We start from the raw sequence: 17,589 nt of genomic DNA on the forward strand, positions 1-17,589 counted from the left end.
GTGGGCTTGTTATAAGCTTTGGGTTCTAATTGTTTTATTTTGGGTAGTTAAGTGTTAAGTTTTATTGGTGTCAGTTCTTAGTATATTAAGGTAAATATACCTTAGATGTGGAGCAAAAAATTATTACATTCAGTTCCAGCTTCAACCATGTCGGGAACAAACAAATCGTCCTCTGTATTTGGAGAAGACATAGTTATATCAGGCCTATCCGGTCGTTATCCAGATTCTTACAACGTCCACCACTTCAAAAATAACCTGTTCAATAAAGTGGACATGGTGTCCAAAGACAGCAGAAGATGGGAGCCGAACCATCCGGAGATACCGCAACGAACCGGCATGGTGTACAACCTGGAGAAGTTCGACTCGGCCTTCTTTGGCATCTCGCACGCCCAGGGCCACAGCATGGACCCGATGGTCCGGCTGTTCTTGGAGGTGGCTGTCGAAGCTGTGTTCGATGCTGGTATCCACCCCGACGAGCTGGTGGGAACGAGAACTGGCGTCTTTGTTGGGGTTTGCTTTTCTGAGTCCGAGAAGACTTGGTTCACCGAAAAGGTTGGAGAGAACTCGAATGCGTTCACCGGGTAATTTACTAGAGAAGTTGTTGTATTGGGTCTATGATTGAAGTAATTTGTTGGTAGTGTGGCTAGGTCAATGATAGCTAACAGGGTGAGCTATTTCTTAAAACTGGATGGTCCATCCTATGTTACGGACACAGCTTGCAGCAGCTCTTTGTACGCTTTAGAAAACGCAGTCAGTGCAATACGTCTGGGTAAATGCGACAAAGCAATAATTGGAGGGGCCAACATTTGCCTTCATCCATTTGTCTCGTTACAATTTGCCAGGTAAGACTTTGTTTAAACACTCCTTGGTACTCATTTACTTCTTTAGACTAGGAGTATTGAGCAACGATGGGGCTTGCAAATGCTTCGACGCAGCTGGTAATGGGTATGCCAGGTCTGAAGCTATTTGCGCCATCATCTTGGAAAAAGCCAAAGATGCTAGAAGGATCTACAGCACCCTGGTACACGCCAAAACTAATTGTGATGGCTACAAAGAACAAGGTATAACATACCCATCAGGAAAGGCACAAATGGCACTGTTTCAAGAATTCTATGACGAATGCAAAATTGATCCAGCCCGACTAAGTTACGTTGAAGCTCACGGAACGGGCACCAAAGTGGGTGATCCTGAAGAAGTTTATGCCATTGATGAAATTTTAACAAAAAATCGTCAGACTCCTTTATGGATTGGATCAGTGAAGTCCAACATTGGACACAGTGAACCATCGTCGGGGCTTTGTTCAATAACCAAGGTAAAATTGTAGAAATGTTAATACCTTGCAAATTAAATTTGTTTTAGTGCATTATTGGAATGGAGGCTGGCTTCATGCCTCCAAACTTACATTTCAAGACACCTAGACAGGGAATTAAAGCTTTGGAGGAGGGAAGATTGAAGGTTGTGGTGGATAAAACTCCAATTGATGAAGAGGGTCTTCTAGGTATAATTTAATTACTATTAAAGTTAATTTTAAAATCAATTTAATGTATTAGGTGTAAACAGCTTTGGTTTTGGAGGAGGCAACGCTCATATACTATTAAAAAGGAACGAGAAGGAAAAGATAAATGGAGGGCAACCAAAGGATGATTATCCAAGGCTTGTATTGTTAAGTGGTCGTACAGAAAAAGCTATGAAAACATTTATAGAAGACGTAAGAACCAACAACTGTGACACCGAATACATCAGACTGCTTCATCAGTTATTCAGGTCAGAATTAAAGACTTATTTAGATCAAAGGTTGACTTGGTTTTAATTTTAGTAAGAATATTAGTTGTCATTTATATAGAGGCTATTCAATTTTGTATAAAAATGGGAAATCTGAAGAAAACTTTGATCGTTACTTGGGACAAGCACCCAACCTAAATTTATGCTTTGGTACCTTTTTCACAACATGGAAGATTGTAGCTGATGTTTTGGTTGGATATCCACCTTTTGAGTCTTCCTTACAAAGGTACTAAAACATTAGTTTCTATTAAGTTACACTCAATTTTTTAGAGTCCAAAACATTTTGACGTCATTTAACGTTAACATCATGGACATAATCACTGAAGCTAAGTCTTCTCCTCAAGATAAGATATTAGGTAGTATTTGTGTAGGCATAGCAATTATAGATATTCTCAAATCTGTTGACGTAAAATCATCAAATTGTATGGCTATTTCTTATGGACATCTATTGGCTGCCTACTACTCCAACATCTTGACTTTGGAGGAAACTGTCTTGTGTGGGTATGTCATTGGGAAAAATGGAGCAAGTAAAGAAAAAATGGCATACTATATGATTAATTTGCCAATAAAACAGGTAGTAATTATAAGTATTTGTTGAAATTATCCTCTAATCTTTAATTTCACCTCAAAGCTTCCTGAAGGAGTTTATGTTACAGCACATGTGTCAAATAATTCAATGGTAATTGGAGGAAGAGATAACCTGGTCAATAATTTCATAAATACTTTGAGTACATCCAAAGGTTCTTATAAATGTATTGAGTTTGAGATTTTGGCTGTTAATAGGGCCTTGTTTTTAAAAAATAGTGAGTACTAAAAAAAATTTAGCAGTACTAACCTACTGGGACCTTTAATTTTCCTTCTAGAGGCCAATTTATTAAAAGAATTGAACAACATAATAAAACCAAAGGGTAAACCAAAAAATTTCGCCAACAACCTTTACGAAAACATTCTAAGTCCTTTGGTTTTGGATAAGGTGGACAAGCAAGACGTACTTCTAGATCTAGAAACTGGGCTAGACCTGAAAGGGGTATCAGTAAGTCTTCTTCAAGGGCAAACTTTTACATTTACAACCCTATTACATGCTCTGGGACAACTATACATCCTTGGGTGCAATTTAACAATTCACAACCTTTATCCAGAAGTCAAATATCCAGTATCAAGAGGAACACCAATGATTTCACCCAGCATCAAGTGGGACTGGAGGAGGGACTGGTTCGTCAGTAAGTACACCAGTGAAGTGGGGCTCAAAAATGGTGAGAAGAATGTAAAGATATCTTATAAAGATGACGGTTGGTCTTTTATCAGAGGACACGTTATCGATGGTAATAAATCGGTTTTGCCTCCACGTGGTTACTTGACGACTCCATTTTAGGTCGCAACCTTTTCCCGGCAGCAGGATATTTACAACTGGTCTGGGAGACTTTATCCTACGTTAACGGCGTCATAATATCGGACACCAAGGTGACCTTCGACAACTGCAAGTTCCTGAGGGCTACAGCCCTTTCCAAAGAACAGTCCACTGAACTCACAGTAATGATACAGCGAGTCTCCGGTAATTTTGAAGTGATCGAAGGTGACCAGTCTGTGGTAAAAGGAAGAGTAACGATCTCCATAAACGAGTTTGAAGATTTGGATCTACCTCTGCCTGTTGGAGTTACAAATGAAAACAATCTTCCAATGTCCAAAAAGGATGTTTACAAAGAACTAAGACTGCGAGGCTACAATTACAAGTAGACACTTGTTGACACTGTCGCCTTCTTCTAAATTATTTATTTACAGGGGCCAGTTCAGGTCAATAGAATGGTGCAACGCCCAAGCAACAAGAGGTTTGATCAAGTGGACTGGCAATTGGATCACATTTATGGATAATATGTTGCAAATGCACATACTCCAGACTGACACGAGACTTCTTTACGTCCCTACTGGCATAAAACAGCTAAGGATCGATGCCAGGAAACATATTGACGTTTGTAAAACTTTAGGCGAAGCTCCTGATGTCCCAGTTTATGTTTACAAGGACATGAACATTGTTAGGTAAGTTTTTTGGGTTAGTCAGATGTTTTGGTGCAGCTTGGAGCTTTTAGAGCTGGTGCCGTTGAAATTAAAGGCTTGTTAGCCTCCTCCATAGCTTTGAGAAAACCTCTAGGAGAACCTGTGTTGGAGAAGTACGTTTTTGTTCCAAATGTTGCTGAGTTAAAAACCGAAGACTCCATTAGGATTAACATGCAAGTTGTTTTGGAAAACTTTTGGAGTAACTCTATCGTCTGGTGATGATGATTGTATTATAATAAAAATGTTTTCAGCCATTAAAGTGAAGGTCGTGGAGTTGGTGGATGATACTAATATTGGAAAAACAAACTTGTTGTCTCCATACATTCTTAAAGCCTTAGGTGATCAACCCTTAATTCAGCCTAATGTTACAGTTCTTAGTACAAGGAACGACTTTGAATTAGAAAATATACAAGTGGAAGATAGAAACTTGTCTTCTGAAAGTGACTGCCACTTGATTGTTGGAAGTAACATACTAAAAAGAAGTCATGTGAGTTATCACTATCTTCATTTTTGTTAAAATAGTTTTAATCCATTGTAGATTCATCACCAAATCCTTCTGGCGTTAAAAGAAAATGGTTTTATACTTACCAGGGAACTTCCGGATGTGGATACATCAGCTGCTGATCCAACCTTCACAATATTTACTGTACACAAAACTGAAACTGAAATTTTGTTGTTGCTAAGAAAGAAGTGCTTAGTTAAAGAACACTTATTGGTGGATGTATCAGACGAAAGGTTTCAATTTTCTTGGCTGGAGTCAATGAAACGTGCAATCAATAATGATGAACATGTCATAGCTTACACTCAAGGTCACCCCCTAAGTGGAATTTTGGGTAAGAAGCAACAACTACACAATGTTATATTAAATGCCCCTTTTTAAGGTTTGGTTAATTGTTTGCGCCGTGAACCCGGAGGTCTTAACGTCAAGACCTTCTTCCTGATAGACCAGGATTTGCCCCAATTCAACGTAAAACACCCCTTGTACCTCCAACAGTTGGAAAAGAACATGGCGGTGAACGTGTACAAGAACGGCAAGTGGGGCACGTACCGCCATCTGCTTCTGGACTCAGCTTCCGAAGTTGAAGCTGAACACTGCTACGTGAACGTCACCACCAGAGGTGACCTGTCAAGCTTGAGGTGGATCGAGGGACCGTTGCAAGCTACGACTACAATGAAGCCCGAAAATCTTTTGTTGCATGTGTATTATGTGGCCCTCAACTTCCGGGACATAATGACGGCCTCGGGAAGGATCAACGTGGACGTCATAACGCAGAACAGAACGGAGCAGGAGTGCGTGCAAGGGTTTGAGTTCTCCGGACGTGACAACTGGTGAGTAATTTAACTGAATTATATGAAATGAACATAAAATTAATTGTTTAGGGGTAACCGTAAAATGGGGATGGTGGTGCACGGAGCCTTGGCAACTCTTATATCAGCTGACAAGCACTTGCTGTGGGACGTTCCGGACCACTGGACGTTGGAGGACGCTGCTACAATTCCAGTTGTGTACGGTACCGTAATCTACGGTTTGGTCACTGTAAGTTGTACTTCGTACTGTTTAGTTCCATGATTAATTTTTGTCTACAGAGGGCTCACATGAAAAAAGGGGACGTAATCCTAATCCATTCTGGTAGTGGAGGCATTGGTCAAGCCGCCATTCAATATGCCCTTCATTTTGGCTGTCAAGTGTACACCACTGTTGGAACGGTGGAAAAGAGGCAGTTCCTCAAGAAACGGTTTCCTCAATTGAAGGATCATCACATTGGTAATTCCAGAGACGTTTCCTTTGAACAATTGATCATGAACGAAACTAAAGGTCGTGGTGTTGATATAATTTTAAACTCACTCGCTGAAGAGAAGCTTCAAGCCTCTGTAAGATGTTTGGCCAAGGGAGGAAGGTAAGTTATACTTTAAAGGTAACTTTTACATAACATTTGCGAGTTGCAGATTCTTGGAGATAGGCAAATACGATTTGGCCAACGACAGTCTACTAAAGCTGCAGCTGTTCCAAAAAGAGGCGTCCTTTCATGGAGTCATGTTGGACCAACTATTTGCGGAAAGTCCAATTATTAAAATAAATATAACAAGATACATTGAAGAAGGAATTAAAATGGGAGCTGTTGTACCTTTAACCAGAAGGGTGTTTAGGCAAGATGAAGTAGAAAAAGCTTTCAGATTTATGGCTACAGGAAAACACATCGGCAAGGTTCTTATCAAAGTCAGGAATGAAGAGAAGGATAAATGTTCCTTGCCTGGGATTGTTAAATTTAAGGGTTTACCAAGGTACACTTGTGACCAAGACAAAAGTTACATAATTTTGGGTGGGCTGGGAGGTTTCGGTTTGGAACTAGCCGACTGGTTGGTGCTCAGAGGAGCAAGAAAGCTAATTTTGACTTCAAGAACTGGCATCAAAACTGGATATCAATCTTCCAGAATAAGGTAAAGACACATTACATCAACTTTTAGGTTACAAACTAACGTTTCAGAATCTGGAAATCGTATGGAGCCTTAATACACGTATCAACGGCAGACGTAACTAAAAGGGAAGGTTGCCTACAGTTGCTAAAGGAAGCTGCAGCTTTGGGCACAGTGGAGGGCATATTCAACTTGGCGGTCGTTTTAAAGGATGCCCTATTGGAGAACCAAAACCAAGACATGTTTAGAGAGTCATTTGCTCCGAAAGCTCTTGCTACGATCCACTTGGATGAAGTCTCTAGGGAGTTGTGCCGAGGTTTGAAAGACTTTGTGGTCTTCTCTTCGGTGTCGTGCGGAAGAGGAAACTCTGGACAGACCAACTATGGCATGGCCAACTCCGTTATGGAAAGGATTTGCGAAAAACGTCATAGTGAAGGTTATCCAGCTTTGGCCATACAGTGGGGAGCCATTGGAGAAGTAAGTTACAAAACCATTATTTTAGAAATAATCAAGGTGGGTTTGTTTAAGGTCGGCTTAGTTGCTGAGCTACAAGAGGAACAATTCGAAATGGAGATTGGAGGAACCTTGCAACAGAAAATTTCGAGTTGTTTAAAGGTGTTGGATCTATTTCTAAGGCAAAACTCTCCAGTTGTGGGCAGCATGGTTGTTGCCGAAAAAAGAAGTGGTGCTGGCTTTGCAAACAATGCCGTGGATGCTGTGGCCAACATTTTAGGTAGTACCCAATAATATATCCTCACTAGGCACCTCAAGTTCGTCTCAAAGGTTTCAGAGACCTTAAATCTGTGAGTCTCCACTCTTCACTGGCTGAAATGGGGATGGACAGCATGACTGCGGTTGAAATCAAGCAAACATTGGAAAGGGAGTTCGACATCTTCTTAACTGCACAAGACATAAGGGGGATGACTTTTGCCAAGTAAATAAAATAAACCCAAACCAAAACTGTATGTTTAAATTCAATTGTAGGTTACAAGAGATGCAGTCTGAACGAGAGGAACAAGAAGAAACATTTTTGAAAAAGGATAAAGCCATCATTGGAATGGACATGTTCATCAGGTGCATATCAGAAGAAAAGCAAAGCCACCTAAGATTCGTAAAATTGAAATCCAAGTTGGAAAACACTGATGGTGCCAAAAAGGTTATACTATTTCCTGGGATAGATGGGCTTCCGTCTATTTTAAAATCCCTGTCCCAAAATTTGGAGGCTGAAGTCGTTGCCCTGCAGTACTGTAACGCAGATCAGGAGGACTCTTTAGAATTAATGGCTGGGAACTTATTGAGGGTTGTCAAGGAGCAACTGGATAAAAATGAGCCGTTCTTCTTTATCGGCCATTCGTTTGGAACCGTCATGGCTTTGGAGGTGGTCAGTTCGTTGGAACGAGAAGGGTATGGAGGTAGATTAATTAGTATCGATGGGTCACCCGCACAACAGATGGAAGTGTCAACAATGTTGAACGTCAGCTCCTCCGAATTGTTTGAGACCAGCTACGTCTTACACTTGATGTCCTCCTACGTACCCTTCGAAGTTATAGCCAAAAATAAGGTGGGTACGATCACACAAATACACGAATACATTTATGAGGAATTTTATGTTTAGGAGGCGATATTTAGGTGCACCAGCTTCGAAGACAAAATCAAAAAGGGCCAGGAAATCGTCGGTTCCAAACCTGACATTGCTGATCACCAACGGGCTGTGGCTGTTGGCACTTATAAGAGGATTAAAGGGCTCTTAACCTACAAGCCGACTTACAACAGTATTAAGACACCAACGACTCTTTTTAAGCCGAAGCTGAACAGCATGCACGTCATCAGGGATGACTACAAGTTGAACGAGACTCTTGGGCAAGTTGTTGAGGTGAAAGTATTCGATGGCAACCACGTGACCATTTTGGAGAACAAGGAAATGGCTGAAGAAATCAACAGGCTTATTCATGGAAGGGAGGTCGAGGTTAATGAAGAACAGGACTTCAATAAGCCAGCCATAATTGAACCAAGTGCACTAAAAGTACAAATACAAGATAGAAGAATTTAGTTTATAAAATGATTTATGTACAAACTATGATAAAAATAGAATGAGATATTTGTTGTGTAATATTTATGCTGAGAAATAAATTAATATTAATAATAATGTTTGGTTTTATTAGTCAAAATATTTATTTAAAATTCATTCAGAACAAATTTCATTAAGGAGTTGTAAATAATTCAAAGTAAATAATTAAATTTTAATGTTCCAAACAATAAAGATGGAGATTTCACTTTCAAATTACAAAAACAACGAAAAAACATGAGGCTCATGCAAACTATGGTGGTCAAATCACAAAAATTTAAGTGAGGAAATGCATTTTAAATGAATATTTAAAAAGGAACATTTTTTTTATGTGTTACTATACCAGGGTCAGTGGATTAAGTTTCTGGTATCACTTTTAAAACTCTCACTTCCTTTAAAAAATCAATTGAATATTCAAATACGAAATAGTGTGTTTTCAATCTTTGACCTTAGTCTCGCTAGTAAGAAAAAAATTTAAATACAATTAATGCATTTTAGGCTATATAAGCAAGCATGTTTAGAAGCCGCCCATTTAAAGACCATTTTAGTACTTTAGGTGCCGGAAGGTTTTCTATGTGACTCGATATTTTGGTGATTTGGTTCATTTTTTGGTGTTAATAGGGTGATTGGTTTTATTTTGGAGGTAAGTACCAATATTTTTTTGTTAAACAAACACAAAAAATCATTAAAATGTCTAAAAATCACAAAAAAAAATAAATAAATAATAACAGATCAGAGAAATTCACCAAAAAAATTTTTGAGCTACTTCTAATAAAATTTAAAACTTAGTTTGAGATAATATAAGTTCAACGACTCAAGATATTTGTTAATGGAATACCATGTAAACATAAATATTAATTTTTAAGCACAATGCCTTTTATTGTAATTTATGGTGGGTAAAAATGTGAGCAAAATTAACAGTCAATGAAATTAAAGTTAAACAGATTAATTGTTGCACATTTTAAATTAAAATCATCGTAATTAATAATCAAAAAGATTTTCGGATTTACACGTGTAACTCACAGATCAAATATTCATAACATGGAGATTAATTTTTTAACGTGGCTTTTGTTCTAAAACAATTTTACAACAATGTAACAAAAATTAATTAATGCACAGTGTTTAAATACCAATGTAACCACCATTTTTTCATTAATCGTGTTTGTAGGTCTTAAGTGAGTTAAAATGTCTTCTCGCGAAGAAAGTTACGTGAATTATGAGGAGGAGAACTTCCTCAAATACGGGAAGTTCTTGTCCCATCCACCCCCAGGTGAAGAAGTGTGCATAACAGGTCAGTTTTAAGCCCCGAAGCTTAAACCCAATAATGGTGTAACTGTTTATTTAATAAAGGTATCTCGGGCTGCTTCCCAAACGCCGCCAACGTGGAGGAGTTCAAGGAGAAACTCTTCAACAAAATCGACATGATCCAAGACGACATCAGGTGGGGCATGCACAACCCGGAGATACCCAAACGTGTGGGCGCCACCACCGCCATCGACAAGTTCGACTCGGGCTTCTTTGGTACACCACCTTAACTTAAACCTGAAGCTTTACTGACTGAGTAAATTGCAGGCATCAGCGGCAACCAAGCCAAGTACATGTGCGTCCTGGTGAGGTTGTCTCTGGAGAGAGCCATCGAAGCCATCTGCGACGCCGGTGTCAACCCCAAAGAGTTGGAGGGTACTAGAACCGGCGTTTACGTGGGCACGTGCAATTCCGAATCGGAGAACCTGTGGTACCAAATACGAGTCGAAAGTGGTTCCGCAGTGACTGGGTTAGTGCCTAATTCAGCTTCAATTTACGTAGCCTACAACACCCTGTTTCAGCTGCATGAGGTCCATGATCTCCAACAGAATCAGCTACTACTTGAAGCTGATTGGGCCGTCAATGATAATGGATACGGCCTGCAGCAGCTCAGCAATGGCCATCGACACCGCCTATCAACACATGCGGGAGGGACGGATTGACAACGCCATAATTTGCGGCAGCATGGTGTCCTTGCACCCTTACACTAATCTCCAGTTCGCCAGGTAGTACCCCACTTCCAAAACTCCAACAATCATTTATTCACTAAATTTTGTTCCAGACTTGGAGTGTTGAGCAAAGACGGTAAGTGTAAAGTCTTCGACCAGTGCGGCGACGGGTATGCCAGATCTGAGGCGGTCACGTCCCTCTTCTTACAAAAAACTAAGAACGCCAAAAGAATGTACGCCACCTTAATTCACTCGAAAATCAACAGTGATGGTTACAAAGAGCAGGGCATCACCTACCCCTCAAAAATTGGTCAGAAAACCCTCCTAGAGGAGTTCTACAAGGAGTGCCAAGTTGATCCGTCAACTTTGAGTTACTTTGAAGCTCACGGTACCGGTACGAAAGTGGGTGACCCCGAAGAGGCCAATGGTATTGATGAAGTGTGCACCGAAAACAGGACCACCCCTTTGCTCATCGGTTCGGTGAAGTCCAACATCGGCCACACGGAACCGTCGTCAGGAGTCTGCTCCGTCATTAAGGTACTTAATCGTTACAACCATTACGAGCTCTATTGACTTCAATTTTTAGTGCATCATCGCAACGGAATCTGGCTTGATTCCTCCGAACATCAACTTCACTGCCCCCAGGGAAGACATTCCTGGGATCGTGGAAGGGAGGATGAAGGTGGTTACTGAGCTGACTCCATTTCAAGACGATAGAGGGCTAATAGGTGATGAATTTAACCTTAGATTATTACAAAACTGACGTTGAGTTGTTTCAGGAATCAGCAATTTTGGATTCGGTGGTTCCAACAGCCACATTTTGATAAAATGGAACCCCAAAACCAACGCCAACAAATCACTGACAAGTGAAGACTTACCTCGTTTAGTTTGCATTGGTTCAAGGACTAAGGAAGGTGTTGAAAGTTTCTTGGACGAAGTCAAAACTACTTTGGATGTGGAGTACATTGGACTTCTGCACGAACTTTTTAAAAATGAAATTCCGAATTTATCGTATCGTGGATTTACCATTATTTCTAACGAGAAGGAGTTCGTTAGGTCAGTAAAGCACATTGGAAACCCGAAGCCCTTGTATCTAGTTTTTGGAGGCTACGAGGATAACTGGAAGACGGTTGCTCAGCAATTTTTGAAGGTTGCGAATTTCAAAGAGACGATTCAAAAGGTTCAAAACATTGTGCAACCTCTTAACATCAACATCGATGACATAATCTCAGCTGAAAGGAATTCAGTGTTTGAAAACATCTTTGGAAGCATCGTCGTAAAACTTGGAATAGTCGCAATTCTTAAGAACATCAAATTAAATCCGGAAGGAATTATTGGATATTCTTTGGGGGAACTGATATGTGCTTACTTTGACAACAGCCTTACCTTGGAAGAGGTTGTTTTGGCAGCATGTTCCGTTGCTAAGTACGTGGAGAAAGTGGACCAAGCTTCTCAAGCTGATAATGTGTCTTTATTAAGTAAGACTTCTTCTGCTTTATGAATTTTGTTTAATCGTTCCATTTTAGAGCCCAATTTAGTCCAGGACCTGAGTAAAATCCTTAAAAATCCAAAACCTTTGTCCGACCTGCACATTTTCGGAAGGAACTCTTTGGCATCTGCAGATTTCTTCATAAACTCTTTGACCAACGTGACTAATTTGAAGGATTTCTTGGCCCAAATAGACATCGAGAGTGTCGTTTATGAAATTGGGCATGGCTGCTTGAATAACTCCTTGATTGATCCTGAGAATCAACACAGAATCAACATCTTCATCAACAGCATCGACGACAGTTACCTAATCGGTTTCTTGTCCAACTTGGGGAGGTAAAAAAGTAAAACCAAGTAAATAACTGTCTAAGTAAATTTAATTACAGCCTGTTCGAGCATGGACACCAATTAACAATTTCTAAACTTTACCCAGAAATATCGTTCCCCGTCAGTCGTGGTACCCCCTTCATTTCCCCAAAGATTAAGTGGAACCACACCTACACGTGGGAAACGGTGTCGTTCAGAGAGCTGCAGTTCCTGAAAGTGGGCGCCAAAAAGTACGAGCTCAACTTCGACAAGAACGGAAACTGGAATTTTGCCCACGGACACGTGATCGACGGAAGAAACTTGTTCCCGGCAACTGGTTATCTGAAGTTGGTCTGGGACACCTACTGTTCCACTGAGGGGTTCGACCTGAGGCAATACGAAATAGTGTTCGAAAATTGCAAGTTCCATCGAGCAGTGAATTGCGTCAAGGAAGGTAACTTGGAGATGATCGTGATGGTGCAGAGGAACACCGGAAACTTCGAGATCATCGAAGGTGACCAGGCTGTTGTGACTGGAAGGATTAGATATAAATCTGGCAGGGAGAAACAGATGAAGGTGCATCAGTCTGATATTGAAGACAACGCCTCCTTGCCCTTGAAGACCAAGGACATTTACAAAGAGTTAAGACTTAGAGGGTACAACTATAGGTACTATTTTGTGGTTCAATCAATTAAGAACTTGCCTTAGACTATTTTTTTGCAGTGGTCTCTTCAGAGGTTTGTTGGAGGTCAATGGAAAGTTGAACAAGGCCAAAGTGAAGTGGTCTAATAACTGGGTGGCATTCCTGGACAATCTTTTGCAAGTTAAAATTCTAGAACTAGATTCTAGGCTACTGTATGTGCCTACCGGTATCAGAAGAATCATCATCAACCCTAAAAAGCACTTTGAAATCATTAATGAAAATGGTACTGAAGAAGAATCTGAACTGAAGGCTTTCATTTGTCCTGAATCTGGAGTTATAAAGTAATATTATGTTAATTTGATGATCAACAATAAAAAGTCATTAATTTTCAGATGTGGCGGTGTTCAAGTAGAAGGTTTAGGTGCATCTTCCATAATTAGAAGAAAACCACTCGGCGAACCAGTTTTGGAAAAGTACATATTTGTCCCCAACGAAGCTGAACTGTCTCTTGAATGTTCGGCAAGGGTCAACATGCAGATCTTGTTAGAAAACAACATGGAGTATAAAGTGAAAGTTGTGGAAGTTAGAGACGAAGAAAACATTGATGACCAACCTTTGGGACCCATAATTCATCAGGTGCTGGGAGACCAACCTGTAATTCAAGCTGAAGTCACAGTTTTGTCCAAGACTCCACTTGAATTGGAAAATGTAACTGTGGAATCTGGTAAACTGGAACAATACTCCGAGTGTTCCGTTGTTGTAATCAATAAAGGCCTTTCTAGAAAAGATGTAGGTCATACAGCCTTCTCCTAGTGTTAATCTATGTACTTTATTTATTGTTTTAGTTGGTGCAACGAGTCTTCAACAGTATCAAACCAAATGGATTCATCATTTCTAGAGAAAATCTAGACACACCCATAAAGAGATTGGACAACTTTGAGCTAGAAATATTGACTGCCCACAAAACCAACAAGGAACTAGTTCTTCTTTTAAGAAAGACCGTCGATTATCAAAGAGCAGTAGCTGTAGACGTCCAAAACCAAAATCAACAGTGCAATTGGGTGTCAAAATTGCAGAAATCCATTGGTCAAGGAGGAAACGTTATTGTCCACGCCCTTAACGAACCCCAAAGTGGAATCCTTGGTATAACACCACCACCACCCTTAATTCATAAAACTAACATTGTTCTTTTGTAGGTTTGGTAAATTGCATACGCAGAGAACCAGGAAGTGGTACCGTACGTTGCGTCTTCACCACCGAGGAAGTGCCCGAGTTCGACCAGTTCAACCCCTTCTACTACCACCAGCTAAAGAAGAACATGGCTGTGAACGTCTACAAAAACGGTACCTGGGGCACGTACCGACATTTAGCTTTGGAAGACAACGCCCAAGTACTGACCGAGCACAAGTACCTCAACGTGGCGGTTAAAGGCGATTTGTCCAGTCTCACGTGGTTTGAGGGTCCGTTGCATTCCAAGTCTGAGATTGCACCTGAAAGTACTTTGATCCATGTACGGTAAACGTCGGTTTTTGTTGGAGTTTACTGATGTGATGTAACTTTTAGACTTATTACACCGCCTTGAACTTCAGGGACGTCATGACTGCTACCAATAAGATTTCAGCGGATGTTATCACCCAGTACCGGCCTGCTCAGGACAATGTTATTGGCTTTGAGTTTGCTGGAAGATTGACAAGGTTTGTTTTTACCTCCACCACTGATAAAACCAATAAAATTGTTCATGTTTTAGTGGGAAACGAGTTGGAGGTCTTCTGTTGTTTGGTGGTTTCTCCTCCGTTAGCATAGCAGACTCATACTTGTTGTTTGAAGTGCCTGAAGAATGGAGTATGGCAGACGCCGCCACTATTCCTGTTGTCTATTTGACAGTAGTGTACGCCTTATTTTCTGTAAGTACTAACCTCCTGAAAACCATTAAAGTACGTCTTACTTTTTGTATCAGAGAACCACAATCAAAAAGGGAGACAAAGTGCTGATCCACTCAGGTACTGGAGGTGTCGGTTTGGCCGCCATCCAATTAGCCTTGCACGTAGGTTGTCAAGTGTTCACAACTGTGAGCACTGAAGAGAAGAGGAATTTTATTAAAAAAAGGTTCCCCCAACTAACAGGTACGGTACAACCTCCAACTAGGTGGCAGCAATTGACTGGATTTGGATTTCAGACAAAAATATTGGTAACTCCAGAGACACGTCCTTCGAACAGCTCATAATGGAACAAACTGAAGGCTACGGAGTCGACGTGGTGCTCAATTCTCTTTCCGACGATAAACTCCAAGCCTCCATTAGATGTCTGGCATACGGTGGTAGGTTCATGGAAATAGGCAAATTCGACTTGGCCAACGACAGTAGGATAAACTTGCTGAATTTGGAAAAGGAGCAAAGCTTCCACGGTGTCATGTTGGATGGGTTGTTGGGTGGAAGTCCAATGCTCAAAAAACAATTGAGCCACTGTTTAAATGGATTTATTAAATGCGGGGCCGTTAGGCCTTTGCCCAAGACCGTTTTTAAAGACGACGAAGCTGAAAAGGCCTTTAGGTACATGACCACCGGCAAGCATATTGGTAAGGTTTTGATTCAATTACGGAAGGAAGAGAAGGAGATGGTTGTCGTGCCTCGTGTTGCTTTGTACAAGGCTGTACCCAGGTACTTCTGTAACCCGGATAATTCTTACATCATAGCTGGTGGTTTGGGTGGATTTGGACTGGAGTTGGCTGATTGGTTGGTCATCAGAGGTGCCAGAAAAATTGTGTTGAACTCCAGAAGTGGGCTGAGGACTGGATATCAAAATCTCAGAATAAAGTAAGTTCCGCCATAAAACACTTATAATAGACCAATTAACGGAGATGTTTTTAGTATTTGGAAGTCATATGGTACTGATGTTATGATATCAACTGCAGACATCACCACAAAAGAAGGTTGTGAGGAGTTGCTGAAGACAGCTAACGAACTTGGTCCGGTGGAAGCTATTTTTAACCTAGCGGTGGTGCTTAAGGACTCAATTCTTGAGAACCAAACCAGTGATACCTTCAGGGATTCATACAGGCCGAAAGCTTTGGCGACGAAGTACTTGGATGAAATTTCCAGAAGGCTTTGCCCTAAGTTGAAAGATTTCGTCGTGTTTTCTTCCGTATCTTGTGGCAGAGGAAATGCAGGTCAAACAAACTATGGCCATTCCAACTCCGTTATGGAACGAATTTGCGAAAAAAGAAAAAGTGAAGGATTGCCAGCTTTGGCCATTCAATGGGGTGCCATAGGTGAAGTAGGACTGGTGGCGGATATGCAGGAGGAGAACACCGAAATAGAAATTGGTGGTACCCTACAGCAAAGAATTTCAAGTTGCCTCCAAGTCATGGACAAACTGCTGCGTTGTCCCGAGCCGATAGTTTCCAGCATGGTTGTGGCGGAGAAGCGGGCTGGTGCTGGAGGAGCCGACAACATTATCGACGCAGTTGCCTACATTTTGGGTAACTCAATCAATTCCCTGCATTTATTCTTAGCTAACCTGTTGTTGATTTGCAGGAATCAAGGACATGAAGGCCGTGAGCTACCACGCCTCCTTAGCCGAGCTGGGAATGGACTCGATGACTGCGGTGGAGATCAAGCAGACACTGGAGAGGGAGTTCGACGTCTTCCTCACGGCCCAGGACATTAGGAGCATGACGCTGAGCAGGCTGCAAGAAATCCAGGACGAGAGGTCCCAAAGCGAGGCCCCGGAACCCACGGCCGAAAAGATAGAGGTCAACTTCTTCACTGAGCTGTTTAAAATTATCGGCGACGAACAAACCGTCAATGTACCTTTGCTGAAGATGACCTCCAAAGTGAGGGACAACGAGGCAGCACCCAAGGTGGTGTTTTATCCTGGCATCGAGGGAGTTGCCGACATGATGGCGTCGCTGGCGATGAACTTGGATGCTCACGTGTTGGCCGTGCAGTACTGCCCTGATGGTCATGGCGATACAGTTAGGGAGATGGCAGAAAAAACTGTACCGGTAAGTATAAGGATTTAGGCCATAAACGAGGTGTGACGAGGTATGTTTCTAGTACGTGTTGGATTGTTTGACCAAGCAACAACATTTCACGATCGTCGCCCATTCGTTCGGGGTACCGGTGGCTTTGGAGGCTGTGAGTCTGCTGGAAGAGGCTGGCTATGGAGGGACGGTGATCTGCATCGACGGTTCCCCGAATAACTTGAGGATTTTGTCCGGCATGATCAACACCAACTCGGCCACCAACTGGGAGACTTCACTTATGGTGCATTTCCTGTCGCAGGCTACCAGTACCGAAGTAGCGGAGAAGAATAAGGTCTGTAAATTAAACTAAATTATAACAATGACTAAGAGTGATAATTTTAGGCGATATTGGCGTCTTGTGCGTCTATGGAGGAGAGAATATCCGTGATGGAACAGGTCGTGGGTCTTCAGTCTCGTTACTCCTGCGAACACATAAAAAGTCTGACGGAAAGCTCGTTTAAGAGGATCCATGCGGTGAACACGTACTCCCTCAAAAAGCTGCCGTTGAAATCGAAAGTTATTTTGCTGAGGCCGACGGTGCAAAGCGTCGTAGGACTGTCGGAAGATTATGGTCTTTCGGAGATGGTTGGCCAGACTGTTGACGTGCACGTGTTCGAAGCTGATCACGTTTCCATTTTGTCGCATGCTGATGTGGCCAAATTAATTAACGATTTGGTTAACATAACTCAGACTTTCGTTAAGGAAAGTATTGTGAAGGTTAATGAATTTGTTAAAGTTCGTTCAGAGACAAGTATTTAATTCATATTATATATGAGGTTGAGCATTTAGAAATGTATTCTAATTTTTTTAATTAAATGTAAAAATCCTCAACAAATTTTAT

The 17,589-nt window shown here is 41.3% G+C and overlaps 2 protein-coding genes across 2 annotated transcripts; both read left to right on the top strand.

The window, feature by feature from the left end:
* Nucleotides 1-147: 147 nt before the first annotated feature.
* Nucleotides 148-8,366, top strand: LOC109597612 (fatty acid synthase-like). The gene is made up of 22 exons (XM_020013354.2): nt 148-581; nt 639-842; nt 889-1,312; nt 1,360-1,498; nt 1,551-1,764; nt 1,817-2,008; nt 2,053-2,309; nt 2,646-3,104; nt 3,155-3,512; nt 3,562-3,816; nt 3,867-4,033; nt 4,086-4,321; nt 4,373-4,667; nt 4,716-5,163; nt 5,215-5,371; nt 5,422-5,732; nt 5,782-6,273; nt 6,321-6,726; nt 6,778-6,982; nt 7,033-7,183; nt 7,234-7,810; nt 7,865-8,366. The coding sequence occupies exons 1-22, from the start codon at nt 148-150 to the stop codon at nt 8,297-8,299; spliced, it is 6,816 nt and encodes a 2,271-aa protein (XP_019868913.2). The 3' UTR covers nt 8,300-8,366.
* A 413-nt stretch (nt 8,367-8,779) lies between these two features.
* Nucleotides 8,780-17,565, top strand: LOC109597613 (fatty acid synthase-like). Its single transcript, XM_049968899.1, has 22 exons — nt 8,780-8,957; nt 9,483-9,605; nt 9,665-9,835; nt 9,887-10,088; nt 10,141-10,344; nt 10,401-10,824; nt 10,874-11,015; nt 11,067-11,765; nt 11,814-12,111; nt 12,162-12,749; nt 12,805-13,065; nt 13,117-13,513; nt 13,570-13,867; nt 13,921-14,234; nt 14,288-14,418; nt 14,472-14,628; nt 14,682-14,847; nt 14,901-15,537; nt 15,592-16,202; nt 16,258-16,727; nt 16,780-17,040; nt 17,091-17,565. The coding sequence occupies exons 2-22, from the start codon at nt 9,500-9,502 to the stop codon at nt 17,505-17,507; spliced, it is 6,954 nt and encodes a 2,317-aa protein (XP_049824856.1). The 5' UTR covers nt 8,780-8,957; nt 9,483-9,499; the 3' UTR covers nt 17,508-17,565.
* The last annotated feature ends 24 nt before the right edge of the window (nt 17,566-17,589 follow it).

The sequence above is a fragment of the Aethina tumida genome, chromosome 6 (assembly GCF_024364675.1).
Source record: "Aethina tumida isolate Nest 87 chromosome 6, icAetTumi1.1, whole genome shotgun sequence".
NCBI classification, from domain to species: domain Eukaryota; kingdom Metazoa; phylum Arthropoda; class Insecta; order Coleoptera; family Nitidulidae; genus Aethina; species Aethina tumida.